Consider the following 27,437-nt stretch of genomic DNA (forward strand, 5'->3'; position numbering starts at 1 on the left):
AGTGAGAATAATTAGTGGTGCTCACGTCATGTGGGCACCTATTCAAGGAGTTAGGCATTTTAACTGCACTATCAGAGTACATGTATTCGGTAATGAAATTCTTTATAAATAATCCATCTCAATTCGCGAAGAACAGTGATGTTCACACGTACAACACTAGAGGTAAAAATGACCTTTCCTATCCGTTATTGAAGCTGTCAGTTGCTCAAAAAGGAGTACATTATTCACCAAGAAAAATCTTTGATCATTAACCCATTAATATAAAGTGCCTGGCAGGTAGCAGATCAAGTTTTAGATCTAGCTTAAAATCATTTCTTTTGGACAACTCTTCTATTCAATGGACGAGTTCCTGTTTCAGGACTGGCAAAAAATGTATATATATCTTATAATCTGACTTTTTCCACATCATATCGATAAAATAATCGTGAAAATGATCTACGGAACATGATATAACCAAACCAAACGAAGTTTTGCTCAATTAGCTATTTGCGTCTATGCCTCAGTTATTGTCACATATTACGGTAAACATTCATTCACGGTCAAAATGACTTCACCGCCTGTGCGAACGTTACTTTGTTACGGTCTTATTCAGATTTATCCAAAAAGCAAAGCTTAGTTTGGAATCTTGGGGGAGCAGAACTGCCTGCTCCCCGGTCGAACCGCTAGTCCTCAATAGTGGCGTGCTGTGCGCCCTTCTCCCCCACCAAATCGTTCGTGACATCAGCTACCATCTTTTCCCTTAAAATAGACACATTTTACTTTATACTTTCCCTGTTGGTTTTTTTGCGTATATACACTTTTGATTTACCCTCGTCTGCAAATTTTACTCTGGCCCTCTGCTCTAATTTAGTTTTTTCAAACGAACTGTTTTTTTTACGCTTTGGCAGCCTCTGGTTGGAACAGTCCACCTTTTCAATCTCCAAGCGGTGTCCGCCTGTGGATGCTGCGTCGTGTTTCTAAGCTACCCCTGGCTTTTCTGTGCCCTTCCGCCTTCACGTTCTTGCAAGTCACCCTGCTGGCCTACCACGTCCACCTCGGCTCTTACCGTAACCATTCGGGCAGGCTACCTTCGCCTTGGCCCTCCGTCTGCATTCTAATTGGCGCTCGCTTAATTAAAAAGGTTAGAACTTTAGTTTCCTTGCCTGTACAACAAACGAATTTTTTTTTCTGAAGCCGCCTCATATTCTTAGCTATCGAATGAAGTTCTTAAAACTATTGCTTATCTGAAGTGTGGTCATTCGTGCACAGCCACTTTTCAAACTGAGAGTGGGTTGAAACCCGAAACGGAAAGTAGGGAAATATTATACAACACATGTTAAATATATAGGAAAGAAAGATTAGACTCGCAAGGATAGAGAGTTGTGCTAACATCTACCTTAGGCGAGGTCGAAAATGTGTGAACCCCTATCGACAACAATAGCGTGGGTCGGTAGACTTATATTAATAATGGGATACCAAGAAAACACAAATGCAATTAAATGGAAATAACCTGACCGTACTCTGTGGGTAGGTGATGATTGTGATTCGCGGAGTATCGACTGTGAAACACTACGACGAGGACAAACCGTCGCGCGAAGCAATACAGAAAACTAGTCCTATAGCCCACACGCCAAGAAGTGCGACTGACATAATGACTCCTCGTAAGGTAGAGCCAATGTTTTAGCGATCGTTATGCTACTACAAGGACACTGTCACCAAAAACCAGGTGATCATCAAAAGAGCTTGGAGAGGATTTGTGATAGGCAGAAGTAATATACAGTCATTTTAATTATGCTAAAGGACGAACTGAAAACAGTTGAAATCTGGCTAACAGGGAGCAACTGTGGTTAAAGATCGAAGACTTTTAAACTACGATCTAGGTAGATACGTACCGAATAAACTAACGACAGTCTGTAAAAACATTAGCATTTGGATAATATTACGAAAACAGAGTGCTGCACTGCCGCTAAAAAAGAGGGAGTCTGGAAACTGAAAGGTTTAATGATAATTCGAGAATCTGTACGGAGGACGTTGCTGAAACATACTATAATTTCCACGGTTGGATCCTAGCGAAAGGTCGATCAGAAAATCCGCGGAAATCCTCGTTATGCTCAAAGTCAGTTAACGAATCCAAACCTTCCATTCAGTCTATAGCGGATGAATCTGGTGTCGAAGACATGAGGCAGAGAGCCCATGAGTCTGTATCTTGGTACCACGTCATACGTCCGACTGTTCGTAAAGGCTATAGTGCTGTATACCCCAACATTACATATTTTCGGATAATACGTCATGTTAATGAGTTATTGGCCAGCTTTGTTGAAATATCTCCAAGCATTACAGAGTTACCCTTATGCACGCACGCGCGCGCGCGCGCGCTCACACACACACACACACACACACACACACACAATGTACACAAATGGCTGTGTGATATAAAGTCCCGCCTAATGTGAGGTTAGACATGTATTCGATTTTTGAATGCTCAGAAGTTAAGACTTGCAGAAATTTACAGTCAACTAAAGGAAGTTGGTTAGGTTGATTTGGCGGAAGAGACCAAACAGCTAGGTAATCGGTCTCATCGGGTTAGGGAAGGATGGGGAAGTAAGTTGGCCGTGCCCTTTCAAAGGACCATCCTGGCACTTGGCTGAAGCGATGTAGGGAAATACGGAAAACGTAAATCAGGATGACAGGACGCGGGATTGAACCATCGTCCTCTCGAATGCGAGTCCAGTGTGCTAATAACTTGCACCGTCTTGCTCTATCTAAAGGAAGTCTACATTGATAAAGTAACGAACGAAAGAAATGTGAGAAAGTAAAATGAAATGTTTACGAATGGAATTAAATATATGGTCAGTTTATGAAAGCTAAAAGGTCGTTACTTCCTGGAGTACCCCGTATGTGTGGACACGCACTGATGCAATACTTCCCTTGCAGCCTTGCTCTTAGGTGTTGCGAACGAGAACGTGGCCGTATATTTTAAAATCGGCCCCTCACATTTTTTAAATTATGTTATGCATTCAGTGGTCTTGAAAGGGACGAACAAATATTGCACGTAAACTGACTTATAGCACGTCAGTCTATGATCCTGTATACGTACAAAGAATCCACAACGGAGAAGTGATCTTAAGCTACCTTTGCACCGAAGCGAACACAAGCAAATGTCCTAGAGAGAATGAGAACACCCTACGGCGTAAACGCTAGGAGCGCATGAGCAAACTACATTCGGTAGTGTTCGGTTCGCATTCGCTTGTGTTCGCTCGTGTTCCACTGGTTCTCAGTCTCTTAGAGAACCACCAGAGGATGTTAGTATCCTCTCTGCTTCGGCCCTAACACTACAGAAAACTTACGTCTGTTATCTTGTCTACATTTCTGATTGTTGACAGGAGTTGCTTGAGCGATGGAGTGGTGCGAAGAGAATATAATGTTGTTGACAGAACAATGTAGATATAAAATCTGGCTCTGGGATCCAAGAGATCCACAGCACAAATGCAGAAGGAAAAGAAATATGACTGGTAGAAAACTGCCGAAGCACTGAAAGGTCCAGTATCCATCTGTGGGCTTGAGAAAGACGATAAATACTTAGGACGCTTTTATCAGGTGGGAGCTGAGTGAATGAGCACAAGGTTTGTAATTCTTTTTATTAAGAAGGGAAAGCGCATATCTGTTAAGCGGATTAATATTAAAGATGTACGAAAGACGTGATCACTCATGCTGCATACGCTCATGATACCTGTAACATAAACATAGCCAAAGCCTTGCAGACAAACAAAAATTACGCGTTCAATGAATTCGAAAGTAAAGTTCTATGTACTGACTTGGCAGAAAATCCTAAGAAATTTTGGTATTATGTCAAAGCGGTAGGTGGATCAAAACAAAATGTCCAGACACTCTGTGACCAAAATGGTACTGAAACAGAGGACGACAGACTAAAGGCCGAAATACTAAATGTCTTTTTCCAAAGATGTTTCACAGAGGAAGACTGCACTGTAGTTCCTTCTCTAGATTGTCGCACAGATGACAAATTGGTAGATATCGAAATAGACGACAGAGGAATAGAGAAACAATTAAAATCGCTCAAATGAGGGAAGGCCGCTGGACCTGATGGGGTACCAGTTCGATTTTACACAGAGTACGCGAAGGAACTTGTCCCCCTTCTTGCAGCGGTGTACCGTAGGTCTCTAGAAGAGCGTAGCGTTCCAAAGGATTGGAAAAGGGCACAGGTCATCCCCGTTTTCAAGAAGGGACGTCGAACAGATGTGCAGAACTATACACCGATATCTCTAACGTCGATCAGTTGTAGAATTTTGGAACACGTATTATGTTCGAGTATAATGACTTTTACGGAGACTAGAAATCTACTCTGTAGGAATCGGCATGGGTTTCGAAAAAGACGGTCGTGTGAAACCCAGCTCGCGCTATTCGTCCACGAGACTCAGAGGGCCATAGACACGGGTTCAAAGGTAGATGCCGTGTTTCTTGACTTCCGCAAGGCGTTCGATACAGTTCCTCACAGTCGTTTAATGGACAACGGAAGAGCATATGGACTATCAGACCAATTGTGTGATTGGATTGAAGAGTTCCTAGATAACAGAACACAGCATGTCATTCTCAATGGAGAGAAGTGTTCCGAAGTAAGAGTGATTTCAGGTGTGCCGCAGGGGAGTGTCATAGGACCGTTGCTATTCACAGTATACATAAATGATCTTGTGGATGACATCGGAAGTTCACTGAGGCTTTTTGCAGAATGATGCTGTGGTGTATCGAGAGGTTGTAACAATGGAAAATTGTACTGAAATGCAGGAGGATCTGCAGTGAATTGAAGCATGGTGCAGGGAATGGCAATTGATCTTAATGTAGAGAAATGTAATGTGCTGCGAATACATAGAAAGATAGATCCCTTATCATTGAGCTACAAAATAGCAGGTCAGCAACTGGAACCAGTTAATTCCATAAATTATCTGGGAGCACGCATTGGGAGTGATTTAAAATGGAATGATCATATAAAGTTGATCGTAGGTAAAGCAGATGCCAGACTGAGGTTCATTGGAAGAATCCTAAGGAAATGCAATCCGAAAACAAAGGAAGTAGGTTACAGTACGCTTGTTCGCCCACTGCTTGAATACTGCTCAGCAGTGTGGGATCCGTACCAGATAGGGTTGATAGAAGAGATAGAGAAGATTCGTTACAGAGAAGATTCGTTACAGGATCATTTAGTAATCGCGAAAGCGTTACGGAGATGATAGATAAACTCCAGTGGAAGACTCTGCAGGAGAGACGCTCAGTAGCTCGGTACGGGCTTTTGTTAAAGTTTCGAGAACATACCTTTACCGAAGAGTCAAGCAGTATATTGCTCCCTCCTACGTATGTCTCGCGAAGAGATCATGAGGATCAAATCAGAGAGATTAGAGCCCACACAGAAGCATACCGACAATCCTTCTTTCCACGAACAATACGAGACTGGAATAGAAGGGAGAACCGATAGAGGTACTCAGGGTACCCTCCGCCACGCACCGTCAGGTGGCTTGCGGACTATATATGTAGATATAGATGTAATGTATTCGGAATCACACTGTCTGCTCTCTAACCTACTGTACAGCGGATTTTATCAAGTAGTCTTGGTACAAGTTAAACGTATAATTCACATTTCATTAATCATATTTTATTGACTTATCTTCTTTCTACATCTACATGGCTAATCTGCAAATCAAACTTACGTGCCTGGCAGAGGGTTCATCCAACCACCTCTCGAAGAGCATGCGGACAAAAACGAACATCTACATCAATCCTCTATTTGGGCTTGATGTGTTGAAAATTTGTGTCGGTCGTGAAGCATGTTCAGATGGCGGATAAGGTAAGCAACGAATATATAGAAACGGGGCGTCCGGTTTCGAGTCCTCGTCTAACACAAATTTTCAACATTCACCACTGACTGATTTCAGTGCCTGTAAGGCGGCTGAAGTCCTGTAATAAAAGTATTTGTACTTATGTCCCTAAAACTCTGTGTATTGAAGTGTGACATTGGTTTATATTTGTTAATAGGTCGGTTATTCGTTTTCTTCGGTCTCGAACGTTTACCTTATTGGTATAGCCAACACTGTATTGAGATAGACTCTTATATGAGCATGTATTGCGATGTTCAGACGTGTCCTAACCTCATTTTACCAGCTGAAACTACGCTTGGTTTTATGAATGATGCGGCAGTGATTTAATTGCATCATTCTGCTTAAAATATTTCCCGGAATTTCTTTTAGTGATTGTTACACTAAAGAAATTTTCTGTTGTGCCTATTGTTCCAGATCTGAAGATGCTGCAACGAACAGCCGAAACTAATCATCACCTAATATGTTTTTATTTTCTATCCTGACTATTAAAATATTGTGTAAAATATTTTAAACTTCTTTATAAAAAATAACGCAGCATTCATAGTCTGTGATAGTTATGTCGTGTTTTGTTCTGTTCCTCTAGTGTGAAAGCTTGTTCACAGATACAAGCGAATGGTGGTGAACTTGGTGAATTGTCTGAGAATGCACATTCGCTTGAGTTCGCTGTCATTCACTCAAGTGTAAAGGGGATTGACTGCACGTATGATTAAGTGGGATTTACTTTCAGACGAGTACTTCAGAGTTTAATATTTCAGGCTGGCTGCTAGCTCGCGAGGTGCTGTGGGTCCTGGCGTTCTGCGGCTTCGCTATCAATTATTCTGTTCGAGTCAACCTCAACATCGCCATCGTGGCCATGGTGAGGGGCAGCGCGCCGCTTGCTAGAGAGGCCGAGGACGTCGGATACTGCACGCAGTCCGGAGCTATTTTTCAAAATACCTCCGACGTTAGCATCACCAGCGATCAAGACAGCCTCTGGAACGTCGTCACTGGCGCAAACAGTACCAGCTTCAACACGTCATTGGAGACTGGCAGTACCAACCTGCAGGTTGTGAAATTCGTTTCCGTGAAACAGATTGTTTTCTGCTAGTATTGTGACAATTCCTTATCAGTATTGTTGTTTCATATTTTGGAAACTAGAGCTGGATTAATTTTGTTGTACCTTAAATTCATTCCGTTCATGTGTTTTTTGATTATTGGCTTGGGAAGTCTTTTTCGCACCACGAGGTAAACTCTCGGAGATGGAGAGACAGTTGGGACAACTGAAAAAGCTACGAAACCTGCGTCGACGGTGTACTGGAGAATGTGAGAAGGAGATCATAAGAGATTGGTCGTAAGCGAACTAATGGTTCCAAAGGAACTGTCCACAAAGATGAACGGAAGAGTGATGAACGAATTCTAAGGAACGGTCTTTCATAGTTCACTTCGGTCGGGCCTTTCTACTTGTAGTTCCTGGGAACGGGAAAGGGCGGGCTCGTTCCCGCAACGGCACGTCGGCCGGTCTCGTTCCAGCCTCGGTCCCGTTCCCGTCTTTCTCGGTCTCGGTCTCCCTCGGCCGGACTCGTCCTTCTTCGCGTGGCCTCTCATCGCGGTTCCTTTGCCGCCTGCTCCTAATTACTTCAGTATCGAGTTGTTCTTTTCACGCCCATTCTAGATCTGTTTCAAACCTTTTTTGAACTCTGGACTTCTGGTTCCTTTCGTATTCTATTCAGCGTCCACGATAGGTAATTAAAATGAATTTAATAATTATGTAAATTACATAAAAATTAAGTGGTTTGTAACACATACATCTCTTCAGGTAACAAAAGGGCATATCAGCGTACTTCAGTATTCCGATAAACAGCAGAAGGCATACTTATAAAAAGGGAATAGTTTTTGTTATTACACATGCAAAGGAAGTCGGCACGGCACACACGACTGGCCATTTTCCATCTTTTTTTTGATCCAAGGTATGACGGGATGTCTATTGTTATGGAAGGCAGATCTACTTATAATCGAATGAAGCCCGCGCTCCATAATCGAGTGTCTGGTGTCACATTTTGTAAAGAGAATACGAAAAGTTCTACAACATTATTTCAGTGGTACACGGTGCTGCACGAAAAATCGGCCGTGAGTACTAGACTGCTCATTGTCGCCCACCAATCGTCATCTATTGTTTCGAAGTTGTTGTTTTCATTAGGTTATTTTGCTTAATTATTACATGTTTATCTATTCTGCTCGTATCGGCAACAAATCGTGCGTAATTGGCGAGCAGTCTGTACTCGGAGCCGGTTTTTCGTGCGCCACCTTATATTGTTTCACTGCTGTTAGACGCATAACGCTACAGTTGACTTAACGAGAGGTTTTGCCGAATCACGAAAATTACTTCTACACGTGTGTGAAAATCCTGTAATGAATAAAAACTCTGTACTGCAGGGGGGAGGCAAGTACTTGGCGCCTTCCATTTTCAGTCACCTATGCCAATAATTTTCAGTTTTTCATAAGAACCATATGCCATGCACATATAAATGATGGACTAGTAAATATGAACGGTTCCCAAAAAAGAGCGATCACCGTTGAATTAGTTTCCCAAGAATGAACGAGTTTGCCCATCCCTAGAGATTATGGTTAACGCGCTTCATTAGTGTAGATGACATATAGGAGAGAAGATACCGCAGAGCCTAGGGGCCACCTGCAGTGTAATGGAAGGTTTGGCAACAGGTATCGTTAACTGTGACAAACGGTATGAGATGTGATATGAAGTGCGTACAACTGGTTGGATACAGTTAACTGGAAGTGCGTTGGTCTAGAGCCTGAACAGGAGACTGATGAACGCTCTACACTAGGCTGAAGGAAGCAATATAGAGGATTTTTAGTTAAGTTAATGGGACAGGAGATGGGTGAGGTACAGAAGTTGGTCATCAGAAAAAAGTTGACACAACAGCAATCCCACTTAATATGGTGAAGGTTTAGTGTGTGTAGATCTGTTGGGGGAGCATGAATTCGAAGATATTAACCTGAACACTTAAGTGAATCTACCTGGTCGGAAGGAAAGTTATGATTTGGGAGGTTTTCCAGAGCTTAAGATAATAGGTTCGTAACATACATAGTGTAACGGGTATACGTGCAGATATTTCTGTTTGTGACCGAGGACTGTGTACTGAACAACATTACATCAGTATTTGCGTCATTTTGTAGACTGATAGTTATAGCTATTACAAGTCATATGTTTCTAGGTAGTGTAGTACCTCCAAGTATATGTGGGATGAGCAAGCCATTACTGCTTATTTTCTCCTGGAGAGCAGGTAAGGTGTCGAAGTATAGATGCGTGGATGCAAAACGGTTAGTGTATACTGACAGGTGTAGTCTAGTTAGTGGTGCGGTTACGACCATGGAGAAAACACCAGGTAGTAAATCATGTGACATGTTTGTGGGAAGACTGCTCGATGCAGAGAAGAAACAACCAACACACTCATGTGTGTAGATATTAAGGTACAATATACAAAAATATCTGCCCTTATACTCGCATATACTGAGCTGACAAAAATTATGGGATACCCCTAAAATCGTGTCGGGCCTCCCTTTGCTGGGTGTGATGCAGGAACTCGTCGTGGCATGGATCAACAACTCGTTGGAACTCCCCTGTAAAAATACTGAGCCATTCTGTCTCTATAGACATCCATAATGGCAAAAGTGTTGCCAGTGCAGGATTTTTCACACGAACTGACCTTTCGATTAAGTCCCACTAATATTCGATGGGATTCATGTCGGGCAATCTGGGTGGCGAAATCATTCGCTTGCATTGTCCAAAATATTCTTCAAACCAAGTGCGAACAATTGTGGTCTCTTGACATGGGGTATTATCATCCATAGAAAGTCTACCGTTGTTTGGGAACATGAAGTCCATGAATGGCTGCAAATGGTCCTTAATTAGCCGAACATGATCGAAGGGATCGCTACACCAGTCACTGAATGTTAGCCCATATTTTGACTGGTGGGAATCTTCCTACATGTCGGGGGAACTGAAGATGACGAATATATATCGCCGAAATTGGATGCTCAATAAAATAACAACTGGAAACTTAGACGACTTAAAGGTGTTTTGATTAGATATTCCATTGCCATTTTCAGTCAGTGATCCATGTTAACACAGCCTACACAATTTTGGAGCCACCACCAATTTGCACACTGCCTTGGTGACAACTTGGGTCCATAGCTTCGTGGTGCCTGCGCCTCAATCGAACCCAACCATCAACTGGAATCGGGACTCATCTGACCAGACCAAGGTTTTCCAGCCGTCCAAGGTCCAACCGATTTGGTCACGAGCCCAGTATGGGTGTTGCAGGCGATGTCGTGCTGTTAGCAAAGGCTCTCGTGTCGGTCGTCTCCTGCCACAGAGCATTAGCACCAGATTTCGCCCCACAGTTCTAACAGATACGTTCGTCGTTCGTCCCACTTTGATTTCTGCGGATATTTCCATTTCAGTTAGTGATGACAGCTCTACGCAAACACCTGTGTTCTCAGTCGTTAAGTGAAAGCTATCGGCCACTGCTTTATCCCGTGGTGAGAAGTAAAGCTTGAAATTTGATATTCTCGGTACTCTCGATGCTGTGGATCTCGGAATACTGAATTCCCTACCGATCTCTGAACTAGAATGTCCCTTGCGTCTAGCTCAAACTGCCAGTCCACGTTCAGAGTCTGTTAATTCCCGTCGTGAGGGCGTAATCACGCCTGAAACCTCTTCACGTGGAGCACCTGAATACAAATGACAGCTTCGCCAGTGTACTGCTCTTTTATACCTCGTGCAGGCGATACTACCGCCGTCTCTATAATTGCAAAACTCTATCATATGACTTTTGTGATCTCACGGTAATTTCCTGGCCACAGCTGTATGCTCCTGTTGTGGCTGTTGTGTACGCCAGAGCTCGTATCTGGGGGAAGGAGGTTTCTCCTGTATGGAAGCGATGAGTCGGTCTTTTCAGAATCTTCGTAAATAGATAGTGGTCGGATCATGTATGGCTGAGATGAAGACGAGTAATTTTGGCATGCAGGCCGGTGTTTTCCAAGACCGGCTTGGAAAGGTAGTTCTGAAAGTCCTGGCAGGAAGCAGAACCTTGCAGAAGCGTCATTAGCGGGAGCAGCATATGTCCAATGAAATCGCCTACATTCCGTTCTTGACTATGACTGGCTGATGGGGCTGATTGTTAAGTAATTTCGTGAAGTTGTTTTTGAGGTCACTAAATTAGCATTCTGAAATACTTCTCATTAACCCACCGTTATTGATTAGTGCAACTGATAAAGGCCGATCGGTTAATATTTGCACGGGAGTTATTTCGTGTCAAATCCAACAAATCTAATTAGGAGGTCAGGCAGCAATAATCGGTGCATACTTTGTTGTTGATGTTCTATTTCTGTTGTCTAAACAGCACAAGTGAGGCAGTTACTCCTTCGTCTGAGACACTAATAACGGTTAACTCATAATAGGTCATCATATGCCAGTATTCTTTATGTGCCACCGAATGCACAATCCTCAAATGCAATCCAAATCGTGGGTGTCCGGCGCGGTTGCCCCGCAATCGCGGTGCACAATTGAATACTTAAACACATCAAACAAATCACTCAGTTAACACCATTTACGTGTTTGCTGGAGGTCAATCCCACGACTTTTGGTGACACACAAGGCCGTTAAACAACTGGAAACGAGGTCGGCCGCCGTGCCGAAATCCGCCCTGCCCTATCAGCAGCCAACAACTTACTTGCTCAGAGTCTCAACACTGACTACTTTCTGACGCACTCGGCGCTCGCCTATCGACAGTACGTGCGTGAGGCAAAGATATATTGTTCTCAATACGTAAGGGACGCTTGACCCCTTACATCCTCCCCCTCCCCCCGAAAGGACTGCTTTGAAACCGGAGCTGGAAAGGAATATAGACAGAGTTCACAGTGACAGAAAGAGAATACACATATAAATGCGAGTACAATGAAATTTACAAATTGAATGGTGAATCCTCTGACTCCGGACGTAAACTGCCTCTACAACATATTTTATATCTAAATTATAATCTATCCTTATGACACAACTCAAAATTGTAGTTTATTGAAACAATACTATCACATATAGATTATAACAATACTCCTTTCTACCGCAATTGATAAACTATATAACACTGGATATCTACTGAATCATAGTGTAACAAAACTATTTCCATTTCGGTTCGTCTCAGCGAGGTTTGCGTCCAGGACACAGCCAAAATCCTACTGTATTAGCCCCACACATTACAGGAAATAACTATCTCTAATTAGACTAATATCTACTTAACCCAATACACCAGTGACCAAAAGCATAGTACATAACAAATAACACTTATTACAAATGCAGATAAGTGACAATAATTTATTCTCTACTCAATAATGCATATATGAATCCACCGTCAGTGTGGTCATTAAAAAATCAATCTCTAAAGAAAAGCCTTTCTTGTTGGTTACTAATTGTCTTTCCCGCTTTTGAGCGTCTATTATTAACATAGTTCACCGAAATGTCCATATCTAGGTGCCTATTAATAAACACTACAATATTCTAAATACTAAAACTTCTCACACTATAAAGGATAGCTATATCTCAGTCCTTATATGCAATTCGTCCCTTAAATATGGCCAGATCTTTTCTCATCATGAATCCTGAATAGATACAAATGTAGTTAATAAAAGACAACGGTTGACACTTGAACACCAGTTCACATGACCTTTATTCTTCAAATACACATAATGACCAAAAAACACCCATGCACATTTATGTTAATGCCTGGCTAGGCCCTACTTCAACGTCCTGATTACTTCTCTCCTCAAGGTTGCCCCGATCTTCATGCGGATAGTATATCCTTATATTCTCAACATGTTCCTTGCCCTGCACTCGATTGGTTTGAGCATATTCCAGCTCCACAGTATTGGGGTGTTCGATCTTGATAATTCTATGTGGTCCCTTGTATACATGGTGAAATTTATGTATTTCAGAATTTATCTTCTTCGATTTAGCGTGCACTTTTATCAACACTAGGTCTCCTACAGCGTACGTTATAAGTTTCACCAATTTATCATGCCTTTTCTGTCCCCTTTTCGCCTTCTCCCTCATGGTCATTTGTACTAGTTCGAGTTTCCTCTCCCAATTTACCTTCTCTCCTTGTTCATATTCGATCAACTCACGAAAAACACTGTTAGGTTTCTGATTAAATGAGATTTCGTGTGGTGCAAATCCTGTTGAATCATGCCGTAGGTGGTTCTGAGTACTCTCGAATTCTCCTAGGTATTCCTTCCAAGTACCGTGTTTCTTGTCACAATAGGTCCGACACAAACGATTTAACTCCATCATCCGTTCAGCCGTGTTCGAGGCTGGTCTGTATATATAGATGTCAATCTGTTCTATTTGATGCCTATTCGACATTTCCCTCCACTTCTTGGATCGGAATTAGGATCCATTATCACTTAGGATTTGTTTCGGTTTACACACGTTGCTGAAGTAATCTTTTTCTAACTTATTAATAATGGCCTTGCTGGTCGCTTTCTTTAATGGATAAAACTCCACAAATTTAGATATTAATTTTTCTGCAACTATGATTTGGGCGTAATTTCCTTTTGCCACTGGCAAGGGGGCCGAATAAGTAGACTGCGACGATGTCTCTAATAGATTCTGGTATGACCAGATACAGGTAACCTTTATGTTGAACACTGATAGTTTTAGTTTTCTGACAGGTATCACAGGTACTCAGCAACTTGCATATAAGCCTTCCAATGTTGTTGAAGGCGCAGTCCAATTCCAGTTTCTCAAGGCATTTCTTAGGTCCATAATGGGCATTTCTATAATGTGTACTAGATTAACTTGTCTGTTATATGCTCTGTAATATGTAATCTCCAGCTCTCTTCACCCTCTCTTCTTCTCTTGTACTGTATTCTCTGGTGGATATAATAGTGTTTCCTAATCTTTTCTTCACCAGCACATCTGTACTTAGTCTTGATTAATTTTAGTTTTTCGTTCTAGTTCTGCTATCTCAATATGTTCCTCAAGAACCTCTTCACAAAATATTCCTGCTATGTTGTTGTTGTTGTCTTCAGTCCTGAGACTGGTTTGATGCAGCTCTCCATGCTACTCTATCCTGTGCAAGCTGCTTCATCTCCCAGTACCTACTGCAACCTACATCCTTCTGAATCTGCTTAGTGTACTCATCTCTCGGTCTCCCTCTACGATTTTTACCCTCCACGCTGCCCTCCAATGCTAAATTTGTGATCCCTTGATGCCTCAAAACATGTCCTACCAACCGATCCCTTCTTCTAGTCAAGTTGTGCCACAAACTTCTCTTCTCCCCAATCCTATTCAATACCTCCTCATTAGTTACGTGATCTATCCACCTTATCTTCAGTATTCTTCTGTAGCACCACATTTCGAAAGCTTCTATTCTCTTCTTGTCCAAACTAGTTATCGTCCATGTTTCACTTCCACACATGGCTACACTCCAAACAAATACTTTCAGAAACGACTTCCTGATACATAAATCTATATTCGATGTTAACAAATTTCTCTTCTTCAGAAACGCTTTCCTTCCCATTGCCAGTCTACATTTTATATCCTCTCTACTTCGACCATCATCAGTTATTTTACTTCCTAAATAGCAAAACTCCTTTACTACTTTAAGTGTCTCATTTCCTAATCTAATTACCTCAGCATCACCCGATTTAATTTGACTACATTCCATTATCCTCGTTTTGCTTTTGTTAATGTTCATGTTATATCCTCCTTTCAAGACACTGTCCATTCCGTTCAACTGCTCTTCCAAGTCCTTTGCCGTCTCTGACAGAATTACAATGTCATCGGCGAACCTCAAAGTTTTTACTTCGTCTCCATGAATTTTAATACCTACTCCAAATTTTTCTTTTGTTTCCTTTACTGCTTGCTCAATATACAGATTGAATAACATCGGGGAGAGGCTACAACCCTGTCTCACTCCTTTCCCAACCACTGCTTCCCTTTCATGCCCCTCGACTCTTATTACTGCCATCTGGTTTCTGTACAAATTATAAATAGCCTTCGCTCCCTGTATTTTACCCCTACCACCTTTAGAATTTGAAAAAGAGTATTCCAGTCAACATTGTCAAAAGCTTTCTCTAAGTCTACAAATGCTAGAAACGTAGGTTTGCCTTTTCTTAATCTTTCTTCTAAGATAAGTCGTAAGGTTAGTATTGCCTCACGTGTTCCAACATTTCTACGGAATCCAAACTGATCCTCCCCGAGGTCTGCGTCTACCAGTTTTTCCATTCGTCTGTAATGAATTCGCGTTAGTATTTTGCAGCCGTGGCTTATTAAACTGATAGTTCGGTAATTTTCACATCTGTCAGCACCTGCTTTCTTTGGGATTGGAATTATTACATTCTTCTTGAAGTCTGAGGGTATTTCGCCTGTCTCATACATCTTGCTCACCAGCTGGTAGAGTTTTGTCATGACTGGCTCTCCCAAGGCCGTCAGTAGTTCTAATGGAATGTTGTCTACTCCAGGGGCCTTGTTTCGACTCAGGTCTTTCAGTGCTCTGTCAAACTCTTCACGCAGTATCGTATCTCCCATTTCGTCTTCATCTACATCCTCTTCTATTTCCATAATATTGTCCTCAAGTACATCGCCCTTGTATAAGCCTTCTGTATACTCCTTCCACCTTTCTGCCTTCCCTTCTTTGCTTAGAACTGGGCTGCCATCTGAGCTCTTGATATTCATACACGTGGTTCTCTTCTCTCCAAAGGTCTCTTTAATTTTCCTGTAGGCAGTATCTATCTTACCCCTAGTGAGATAAGCTTCTACATCCTTACATTTGTCCTCTAGCCATCCCTGTTTAGCCATTTTGCACTTCCTGTCGATCTCATTTTTGAGACGTTTGTATTCCTTTTTGCCTGCTTCATTTACTGCATTTTTATATTTTCTCCTTTCATCAATTAAATTCAATATTTCTTCTGTTACCCAAGGATTTCTAGCAGCCCTCGTCTTTGTACCTACTTTATCCTCTGCTGCCTTCACTACTACATCCCTCAGAGATACCCATTCTTCTTCTACTGTATTTCTTTCCCCTATTCCTGTCAATTGTTCCCTTATGCTCTCTCTGAAACTCTGTACAACCTCTGGTTCTTTCAGTTTATCCAGGTCCCATCTCCTTAATTTCTCACATTTTTGCAGTTTCTTCAGTTTTAATCTACAGGTCATAACCAATAGATTGTGGTCAGAGTCCACATCTGCCCCTGGAAATGTCTTACAACTTAAAACCTGGTTCCTAAATCTCTGTCTTACCATTATATAATCTATCTGATACCTTTTAGTATCTCCAGGGTTCTTCCACGTATACAACCTTCTTTCATGATTCTTAAACCAAGTGTTAGCTATGATTAAGTTGTGCTCTGTGCAAAATTCTACTAGGCGGCTTCCTCTTTCATTTCTTAGCCCCAATCCATATTCACCTACTATGTTTCCATCTCTCCCTTTTCCTACACTCGTATTCCAGTCACCCATTACTATTAAATTTTCGTCTCCCTTCACTATCTGAATAATTTCTTTTATTTCATCATACATTTCTTCAATTTCTTCATCATCTGCAGGGCTAGTTGGCATATAAACTTGTACTACTGTAGTAGGTGTGGGCTTCGTATCTATCTTGGCCACAATAATGCGTTCACTATGCTGTTTGTAGTAGCTTACCCGCATTCCTATTTTCCTATTCATTATTAAACCTACTCCTGCATTACCCCTATTTGATTTTGTGTTTATAACCCTGTAGTCACCTGACCAGAAGTCTTGTTCCTCCTGCCACCGAACCTCACTAATTCCCACTATATCTAACTTTAACCTATCCATTTCCCTTTTTAAATTTTCTAACCTACCTGCCCGATTAAGGGATCTGACATTCCACGCACCGATCCGTAGAATGCCAGTTTTCTTTCTCCTGATAACGACATCCTCCTGAGTAGTCCCCGCCCGGAGATCCGAATGGGGGACTATTTTACCTCCGGAATATTTTACCCAAGAGGATGCCATCATCATTTAATCATACAGTAAAGCTGCATGTCCTCGGGAAAAATTACGGCTGTAGTTTCCCCTTGCTTTCAGCCGTTCGCAGTACCAGCACAGCAAGGCCGTTTTGGTTAATGTTGCAAGGCCAGATCAGTCAATCATCCAGACTGTTGCCCCTGCAACTACTGAAAAGGCTGCTGCCCCTCTTCAGGAACCACACGTTTGTCTGGCCTCTCAACAGATACCCCTCCGTTGTGGTTGCACCTACGGTACGACCATCTGTATCGCTGAGGCACGCAAGCCTCCCCACCAACGGCAAGGTCCATGGCTATACTCCATTAAATTTATCCAAACTTCTCCCCCTTCCGATCCGCTCATGGCTGTTCCCCATGAAACGAGTGGATGCCTTGATAACGCATAAGGTATGGTGTGTGATTTACCAGCCTTGTATATCTCTTCGAAGTCATAATCTTGCAACGACAATGCTCATCTCATCAAGCGGCAGTGTCTCAGTTTACTTGTAGTTAAGAATGTTAGGGCGTTCTGGTCCGTGACTACCTTTACATATCGTCCTGCTAGATAATAACGAAATCACTCAAAACCCCACACGATAGCCAGTGCCTCTTTTTCAGTAATGCTATATCTCCTTTCCTGTGCATTCAAGTTTCTGCTACCAAAGGATGTGGTCTTTATCACCTCGGTATCTCCTTCTTTCTCGATCTGGTATAAATGTATGTCTAGTCCATAATCTGAGCTATCTGCTCCCAAATAAAAATCTCTAGAGAAATCAGGATAATGTATCTGCATTACACAATGCTTCTTTAATCCTTTCAAATTCTTCCTGACATTCGCCATTCCAGTGCAAGGTTATTTTGGCTTTAGTAAGTGTTCTCAGTTTGGGGGCAGTGAGTACAGGTTCCTTAAGGAATTTTCGATAGAACTCACAGACACCAAAGAATGCTTTCAGTTGCCTTATGTTACAAGGAACTGGAAATTGCCTAATTGTCTTGAGCTCACTTGGGTAAGGTTAAATGATCTCTTTTGTAATTATGAAGCCCAAGAATTTTATCTCAGATTCACCAAATTCTGACTTATCCAAGTTTGCTGTCACCCCAGATTCCTCAAACACCTGCAAGGCTCTCTCGAGTTTCTCTAAATGTTCTCCCAAGTCTCACTTGCAATTAATATATCATCCACGTAAATAGTAACCTTCTTAAGTAATTCTTCACCCAAAATCTTGTCCAATACTCTAATGAATTTCAAGACTGACATATTAAGCCCAAATGGCAAGAGTCTAAAATGATTACTTCTCCCACCATATGTGAAGGCAGTGTACAGACGTGACTCAGGGGCCAGAGGTATTTGCCAATAGCTGGTAGTCAGGTCAATGCTACGAAATATCTTTACACCCTGAAACCTTTAAATTAATTTTTCTGTCGTTTCTGGCTTGTCTGGCTTGTGATCAATGATTTTATTTATCGTATGTGCATCCAAAACTATTCTCACCTTCCCATCTTCCTTGTCTACCACAAATAATGGCCTATTATATTGGCCCTCTCAATAAACCCAAGGTCAACCAGTCTTTGTATTTCCTCTTCTACCACTTGCCTTTTAGCCTTCGGGATGGAGTATTGTTTAACACTGAAAGGCCTGTGTTCCTTAATTTTCAATTTACATTGTACCCCTTTCATGATTCCTGACTGCTGAGAGAAGACGTTGCTGTGCTTATGTAAGATCTCTGTTAACCTCTTCCAAATCTCTTCATCCAAATGTGTCATATCTTCTAGTTTCTTGCCTATAGCACCTTCAATAAGTTGATACACTTGTGCTAATCTCTCGTAGAGTATCAATACTTCCTCATCTTCCGGTTGTTCTTCTGTAGGCCCCTCCACATAACACAAATTCACCTGACGGAACTCTTATTCCTCATGTGAATTCTTACTTTCTACCAGGGTCAATTCTCTCCTTTCTCCCTCACATCCTTTTACACTCATTGTGCATTCATTGTCCTTTTACACTCATTGTGACTTCATCGAAATTCATGATTGCTTCTACTTTGTTCAGCCAGTCAGTTCCCAAAATAACTACCATGTTAAGGACCTGGTACCAACAAAAACGTCGCTTCATATACTTCTCCGTCTACTTCAAATCCAGTCAATGCTTTTTCCTTAATTGGCTTACTTTTAGCACCTACAGCATTTACAACTTGGACACTATTTACAGGGAGACAGGTAAGCTGGCGTTGGTATTAGTATCTGTTCATATAGCTTCTGAGATATAGCACACACTTCCCTCCTGGTGTCAACTAGGGCATCAACATTTATTCCACGCATCTTTGGCTCTGAGCACTATGCGACTTAACTTCTGAGGTCTTCAGTCACCTAGAACTTAGAACAAATTAAACCTAACTAACCTAAGCACATCACATACATCCATGCCCGAGGCAGGATTCGAACCTCGCACGGCTCCTGACTGTAGCACCCAGAACCGCACGGCCACTCCAGCTGGCCCCACGCATCTTCATCCTGACTACAGGTAATCTCGGTTCTTTGGAACTCTGTTCCTTTTCCCTCATGACGTCTTCTCTCAGGTCACCATCATCATCCCTAATCAGATTTATATGGGTCCTCATTTGACTCACTCCAGACTGGACCTAATCAATTTACCGAACTCCTTTCCTCCTGATCTTGGGCCTCACCATTTCTTTGCCTGCCACTTTCTCTCTTATATTCCCTTGTTTTTCATCTCTTCTGAAATCGCTTTGGAACCAACATCCATTTCCACAGCCCCTACTGCCATGATAATCTCCTCTTTCCCAGTTGAAAGATTGGTTATTAAACTGATTCCGTTGGTAGTTGTCTTCTGTTTGACCCTGCTCACCTGCTTGACTATTCTCTCGCCCACGTGTGTATTCCAATTGCTCTCTATCTTTACTCAGACTCCCAGACAAGGTTTCTTACATCCTCTGACTTAATCTTCTCTTAATTGCAGAAATCATTATCTCATCATTTAAGGGTTGCTCTGAAGTTTCATTCAGTTCTCATAAATGCTCAACAAATTTTCTCAAGGTACCTCTCCAATTATTAACAAACTTTTGATGGAGCAGGTTTTCCAATGTTGCACACTGATGGCTCTTTGACCAGTGCTTCTTTAAAAACTCTCCTTCATACTGCTCATAACTACGAAATTCGTCTTTCTTCTTTTCTCCTCACGTAAAAGCTTCACCTTCCGTTCTATCTGTAGCAAATTGAATTTCGTCTTTGTCTTGAAAATGTGTTGTAAAAATGCCTCTCAGCCATTTCATGAAAATGATAGGGTGCAGTGATCCCTTTGGCTTATATTTTTGTCCCAAATGACCTTGTGGATGCCTGTTATCACCACTCATTAATGCTATCACCCAACCTTCCCTTATAGCTAGTGTTGCATTACCAATCTTTCTGTTAGTCTCCTCAGTTTTCGTTTCTAATTTTGGGATTTCGCCTTTTAAATGTTTCATGTCCTGTGTAATCCTCCTATTATCTTCTTTCCTCTGCACGGCTATTGCGTTTTGTGTATTTCGAGCTCATTTAGTCTGTTTGTTGCCTAATCCCTTAATAGCTTCTTCACATTGCTGTTGCTTCAGCCTTATCTCTTCGATCCTTCCCCCTAATTATTCCTTAACTTGTTGAACTTCTTGGGCTTTCTCGTTTATCTCCTCTCCTCAGAGCAAGTTTATGTTCTTCTGGAATCTGCCTTCTCTCTCCTCGCAGAATTTCCTCACCTCTTCCTTATAATCCTGTAATTCTCTTTCCAAATTTTCGTTTTCTTGTAATGTCACCTGCATTTTCTCACTGATGGCGTCAATCTTTTCTTGGGTTACTCTATTGGTTTCCTCTATATTCTGATTGGTGGCTTCAATTCTGGCTTTAATCTTTTCTTGGGTTGTTTTGTTGGTTTCCTCACTTTTCTGATTGGTTTCCTCCATTTTCTGAATGGGTTCGCCCATTTTCCGATTGGTGGCATCAATCTTTTCTAATATCGTCAAAAACATGTCTTGCTGCCCTCTCTCTACAATGTTTGATTTACTACTCCCAGATTTAATTGGTGTCTCGAGATAATTGGTGGAATGTGCTAACCGGCTTCTATTGACATTCACGGTCACTGATTCCTGAATTACCTCTATCCTCCTATTCTATCTCCATCTTCTCAGCTTCTACCTCCGGAATCTTCTTAGACGAAGACATGTACAACCTCGCCATCGCATGCTGTGACACGGAATTATGGCACCTGAAGAAATCTGAAAAGGGTCAGTGCATAGCGTTCTAAAATCTTCCATAGTTAGCAGCTGCAGTTCGGAAGCCAATCATTGAGCGAGGTGGCGCAGTGATTAGTAGACTGCACTCACATTCGAGAGGGCCACGGTTCAAATCCCCGCACGGCCATCTAGGCTGAGGTTTCTCCTGATTTGGCTAAATCGCTCCAGGCTAATGCCGGCTTGGTTCGTTTGAAAAGGACGCGGCCAGTTTCCTTCTCCGTCCTTTCGTAATCCGAGCTAGTGGTCTGTCTCCAATGCCCGCGCTTTCGGTGGGACGTTAAACTCTAATTGACCTTCCTTCCTCTTTCAGAGTGCCCTCAAAAAGTAGCAGCCGAGACTACATTATGTATCCAATGCCCTCGGCAACACAAGGTCATTGCGGTATTGTCTGAAATTTGTCCAACTGTGGTTGTCGAACCGGCTGGAGTTGTATTTGTTCCAAGGACTACACTTTATCTGTTACAACCAGAGGCGCTTGTGATATTTGAAGAAAGGGAATCAACGCAATGGCATACGTGTAACCAGTCCAGTTTGCAATACACGGCGTCGAGTCGTCGATGCAAGGGGATTCAATGCTCCAGCTTAGAGTTCTCACTGTGGACGGAAGTGTACGGTCGTTATTGCCACGCAGACAAAATGGCTGTGGTAATAGTTTTGCAGTTAAGTTAGGCATTCGTCTCTGGATAACGTGTTACGCTGAAGAGCTATACTGCCATTTTGTGTCACGTTTCCAGTTTGTTTGATGGCTCCTCACTGAATGAGCATGGCATCAAACTGCTGACCTTTTTGGCGCTGTTGGGCTCATTTGTATATCATATCTGTGCATCTTTAATCACGTTTTGCTGGTACACTGTTCTACACATCTCTCGTTTCAGTGGAGCCCTTCTTTTTCGGTATTACAATTTTTCCAAATGTTAGTGTCTTTCCTTTCCTACGCGTCGGTATGGTAATGAAACGAAGGCTTTCTGAAAACCTAGAAATGTTGAATACACTTGGTTACCCTTGTCCTTTGCTCGAGGAATATCGTGGACGACGAGCACAAGTCAGTTGTGTACGGTCATTGCTTTCGGAATCGACGCTAATTGCTACTTCCTAATCCATCGTGAAAAAACGAAGTAATCAATCTGCATCGGTCTCCTGAGTGATTTGATGCAGTCCGCCACGATGTCCTCTCTTGTGACATTGTTTCCTTACATACACATATGTTTCTGTAGCCTGAAAATACAGGTTGTCCATAAAGTATGTACCAATTATACATTTTAATAGCGTCAACTGTCACTGTTTTAGTGTGTTGTTTCAAGGTAACAATTAAAGAGTAACTACAGCACTTTTAGATAAGCGAATGCCTGAGTACTGCTCTGTTGATCCCCGCTTGTGGTGTCACTTATGCCATATAAGCAAACTGCCGACCCCTGATCTTAAAGCGTTTTGTGTTCCGCAGTTTGGTAGGAGTGAATCTATAATCCCAATTGAACGTTCGTTTCGTTTAAAGTTTAACAGTGATCTTCCATGTGGGAAAAGATCCGCTGACAATGCAGTCATTTCGAAACGACCAGATGTGAGTGTAAAGTGGAATGGACAGAAACATCAAAAGTGTTGTTGACGGTGTCACAGCATCTTACCTTCGTAGAGGAAGCAAGTCTTGAACATCAGTTGCCAAAGACGACAGTGTGGAAGGTTTTAGGGAAACATTTACATACACGTCTATACCGATTACAGTTGGTACAAGTTTTAGAGCCGGATGACTATTGTGTACGTTGTAATTTTTCAAATGAAGTGTTGCAGTAGGGAGATGACTTTCTTGATCATGTGATGTTCAGTGATGGACCAACTTTTGATCTAGGTTGGCAGGTATATACCCGTAATATTCGTATCTGGGAATCAGAACATCCTTACGAATTTGTACAAAATTAAAGAGTTTCTCAAAATGAAATGTTTCTGTTCTCAGCCCGACGTCAAACGTATGAACCATTTTTTTCTTTTTGTCTTGATGAAGTTACCCTAACATGGGTGGCTTATCTGGGTATGTTGCAAGAATGGCTCTTTGCCCCATAGAAGGTGAACCCGAAAAATTTATTTAGCAAAACGATGGAGCCCCTCCCCATTGGTACCTCTTGGTATGAGAGGGGCTGAATGTCGAGGTTCGTGAGCGTTGGGTTTGTCGTAATAATTAATATGACAAAACTCTTTTCTGCGAGGCCTGCACGTTCACTTGATTTCACACTATGCGATTTTTTCCTTTGGGGCTTCATGAAAGACGGTGTCATGATCTGCCACTACCTAATGATTTTCCAAAGCTGAGAAACAGAATCTATTGTTTCCACTACTACGTACGTATTAGCCAAAGTGTGGCAAAATTTATATTTCAGGTTGAATAGTTGCCGTATAAATGAACGTGCACATACTGAACATTTGTAGGAAAAACTAGGTTACCTTGTCTTCTATTTGATGTATGATTTGCAGTAAGTAGAGTAAACTGACTGTTATATGACTGAAACTGGGACATTCGTTTAGGGACACTTTGTATTTTAAGTTTTCCATGTATGGGAACAATGAGAAGATGGCTGTGTATTTCACAATGATCAAATGTTCATTTTCCACAATAGTCAGCCATAAGATCAGGTTTGCGCCCTTTCGTTACACGCATTTTATGACGTCCAGCTGTTAAAGGACTTCATACACATTATAGACTATGTGATAAAAAGTATCCGGACACCGCCAGAAACATAAGTTTTTCATATTAGGTGCATCGTGCTGCCACCTATTGTCAGCTACTCCATATCAGCGATCTCAGTAGTCATTAGGCATCGTGAGACAGCAGAATGGGGCGCTCCGCGGAACTCACGGACTTACAACGTGGTCAGGTGGTTGGGTGTCACTTGAGTCATACGTCTGTACGCGAGATTATCCACACTCCTAAACATCCCTAACTCAACTGTTTCCGATGTGATAGTGAAGTGCAAACGTGAAGAGACACGTACACCACAAAAGCATACAGGCCGACCTCGTCTGTTGACTAACAGAGACCGCCGACAGTTGAAGAGGTTCGTAATGTGTAATAGGCAGACATCACACAGGAATTCCAAACTGCATCAGGATCCACTGCAAGTTCTATGGCAGTTAGGTCGGAGGTCAGAAAACTTGGATTTCATGATCGAGCGGCTGCTCATAAGCCACACATCACGCTGGTAAATGCCAAACAACGTCTCGCTAGGTGTAAGGAGCGTAAACATTGGACGATTGATCAGTGGAAAAACGATGTTTGGAGTGACGAATCACGGTACACGATGTGTCGATCCGATGGCAGGGTGCGGGTATGGCGAATGCCCGGTGAACGTCATCTGCCAGCGTGTGTAGTGCCAACACTAAAGTTCGGAGGCGGTGTTGTTATGGTGTGGTTGTGTTTTTCATGTTGTTTTGCGTGTCACAATCACAGTACAGGCCTACATTGATGTTTTAAGCACCTTCTTGTTTCCCAGTGTTGAAGAACAATTCGGGGAGGGAGACTGTCTTTCAACACGATCGAGCAGCTGTTCAGAATGCACGGCCTGTGGCGCAGTGGTTACACGACAGTAACATCCCTGTAATGGACTGTCCTGCACAGAGTCCTGACCTGAATCCTATAGAACACCTTTGGGATGTTTTGGACTTCGTGCCAGGCCTCACCGACAGCCATCGATACCTCTCATCACTGCAGCAGTCCGTGAAGAATGGGCTGCCATTCCCCAAGAAACCTTCCAGCTCGTCATTGAACATATGCCTGCAAGAGTGAAAGCTGTCATCAAGGCTAAGGGTGGGCAAACACCATATTGAATTCCAGCATTACCAATGGAGGGCGCCACGAAATTGTAAGTCATTTTCAGCCAGGTGTCCGGATACTTTTGATCACATAGTGTATATCATATATTAATTTGATCAAGACGTTAAGGCAGTGATGCACAGTCCGCGGCCAGCGGGCCGCATGCGGCCTGTCGCTGATCTGGTGGCGGCCCGGCTCTAACCGTTTGTTCGTGGAAATTGACAAAAATAGAGCCAAACAGCAAAGCAACTGTGAAAACAAGCGAGTATCATGTTTCAGATTAAACTGCGTAAATAATGTTTGTGTAAAAACCCATTTCCGCAATCATTAGTGTTCAATAAAGTGAATATTTGTGGAACAAGTGTCGTGAACTAGTATACATACAGGGTGAACATTAATAAAACGATAGACTGGACGGACGGATTCCTGGCTGGAAGTGGAGCGCTGTATCGCATCCATGTCACAATAGATGTTCAAAGTGGCGTCCGTGGGATGCAATTAACGCGTTCACACGTCACATCATGGTTTGTCGTACTTTGGCTTACAGCATGTTGGCGGGCCACTTGCCTGGAGCATGTGCTAGGTTCAAATGGCTCTGAGCACTATGGGACTTAACATCTGTGGTCATCAGTCCCCTAGAACTTAGAACTACTTAAACCCAACAACCTAAGGACATCACACACATCCATGCCCGAGGCAGGATTCGAACCTGCGACCGTAGTAGTCCCGCAGTTCCGGACTGCTCGCCTAGAACCACTAGACCACCGCGGCCGGCAGCATGTGCTAGGATTCGTCTAATAATTCTGTAGAACCCTGTGCTCCAAATCTGGTGTTCGCACAGTCCGCTGACTCCCTGCACGTTCGTCTATCTGAAAGGACCAATAGACACCATCTCTGGTTGTTCCTGCCATGAATACCGGACAATTCTGCTGCTTATAGTACGCTCCGTCAATCAAACAGCCTGGAACACGCAGAGGAACTTCATTAGTCAGCATCATATACCGTGACAACATTGCCGGACATATATTCATAGGACCTTCTTTCCTTCATATCCAGTCAGGAATCATTCCCGGCCGTTTGTCGGTTTTATTAATGTTCAGCAAGTCTGTACAGCCCTTTATGATGGCAAACATGAGGCATCCACAAAGGATTTAGGTTTCAATAATAAATACTTATCTACATATAAATACTTATAATGTTGAATTGTAATATTTAACGTATTGACATTCCCGATGAATGTCACTCGTATAGAATGTTTCTAGTATGGTTCAATAATCCGATGCCTGTTTCCTCCATAAGGCACATCTGGACCCTGATTCAACTTACCCCCTGTTGCAGGATGGCCTCTTTGACTGGGATGAAAAGCAGCAGGGTCTGGTGTTGGGCTCCTTCTTCTGGCTGCACTGGTCCACACAGGTAAGCTGTCGGCTGGTGTTAAGCGGGCAACTGCTGAAGGGTTAACAGAGGGGCTTGATGCACGTCTGTGGTTTATGCGTGATTACAGATCCACTCTGCAGCAGATACTGACCTTTGTAACATATACTTAAGTTGATCTGCTCTACTGATTATCCAATATACAGGAAACTCAATCGTTAGCGACCACTTACACGTCACCATGAAAAGATGTCCAGCTTCAGCTTCATGCAGAACAACAGAAAAGCGTCCATGGCTGAAGCGTCGTTACAAAGACGTTTTTCAGTAAATACACATTAGAATAGTGTAAAACACGGCAAATATTAATTATAAGTCATGCAGGTTAACAATAAAACAGTGAGTTGCGCGGTATGAGGTGCATTCAAGTTCTTAGGCCTCCGATTTTTTTTTTCTAATTAACTACTCACCCGAAATTGATGAAACTGACGTTACTTCTCGACGTAATCGCCCTGCAGACGTACACATTTTTCACAACTCTGACGCCATGATTCCATGGCAGCGGCGAAGGCTTCTTTAGGAGTATATTTTGACCACTGGAAAATCGCTGGGGCAATAGCAGCACGGCTGGTGAATGTGCGGCCACGGAGAGTGTCTTTCATTGTTGGAAAAAGCCAAAAGTCACTAGGAGCCAGGTCAGCTGAGTAGGGAACATGAGGAACCACTTCAAAGTTGTTATCACGAAGAAACTGTCGCGTAACGTTAGCTCGATGTGCGGGTGTGTTGTCTTGGTGAAACAGCACACGCGCAGCCCTTCCCGGACGTTTTTGTTGCAGTGCAGGAAGGAATTTGTTCTTCGAAACATTTTCGTAGGATGCACCTGTTACCGTAGTGCCCTTTGGAACGCAGTGGTTAAGGATTACGCCCTCGCTGTCCCACAACATGGACACCATCATTTTTTGAGCACTGACGGTTACCCGAAATTTTTTTGGTGGCGGTGAATCTGTGTGCTTCCATTGAGCTGACTGGCGCTTTGTTTCTGGATTGAAAAGTGGCATCCACGTCTCTTCCATTGTCACAACCTACGAAAAGAAAGTCCCA

At 42.6% G+C, this 27,437-nt stretch overlaps 1 protein-coding gene across 1 annotated transcript in view; it reads left to right on the forward strand.

Annotated features, from left to right (window-relative positions):
* Positions 1-27,437, forward strand: part of LOC126335829 (sialin-like) — a 252,531-nt gene that overhangs the window by 75,961 nt on the left and 149,133 nt on the right. The window contains exons 4-5 of the mRNA XM_049999295.1: positions 6,617-6,906; positions 26,304-26,381. Of these exons, the coding sequence (XP_049855252.1) occupies positions 6,617-6,906; positions 26,304-26,381 (368 nt within the window). The remainder of the gene's footprint in view (positions 1-6,616; positions 6,907-26,303; positions 26,382-27,437) is intronic.

The sequence above is a fragment of the Schistocerca gregaria genome, chromosome 2 (assembly GCF_023897955.1).
Source record: "Schistocerca gregaria isolate iqSchGreg1 chromosome 2, iqSchGreg1.2, whole genome shotgun sequence".
In the NCBI taxonomy this organism is placed as follows: Eukaryota; Metazoa; Arthropoda; class Insecta; order Orthoptera; family Acrididae; genus Schistocerca; species Schistocerca gregaria.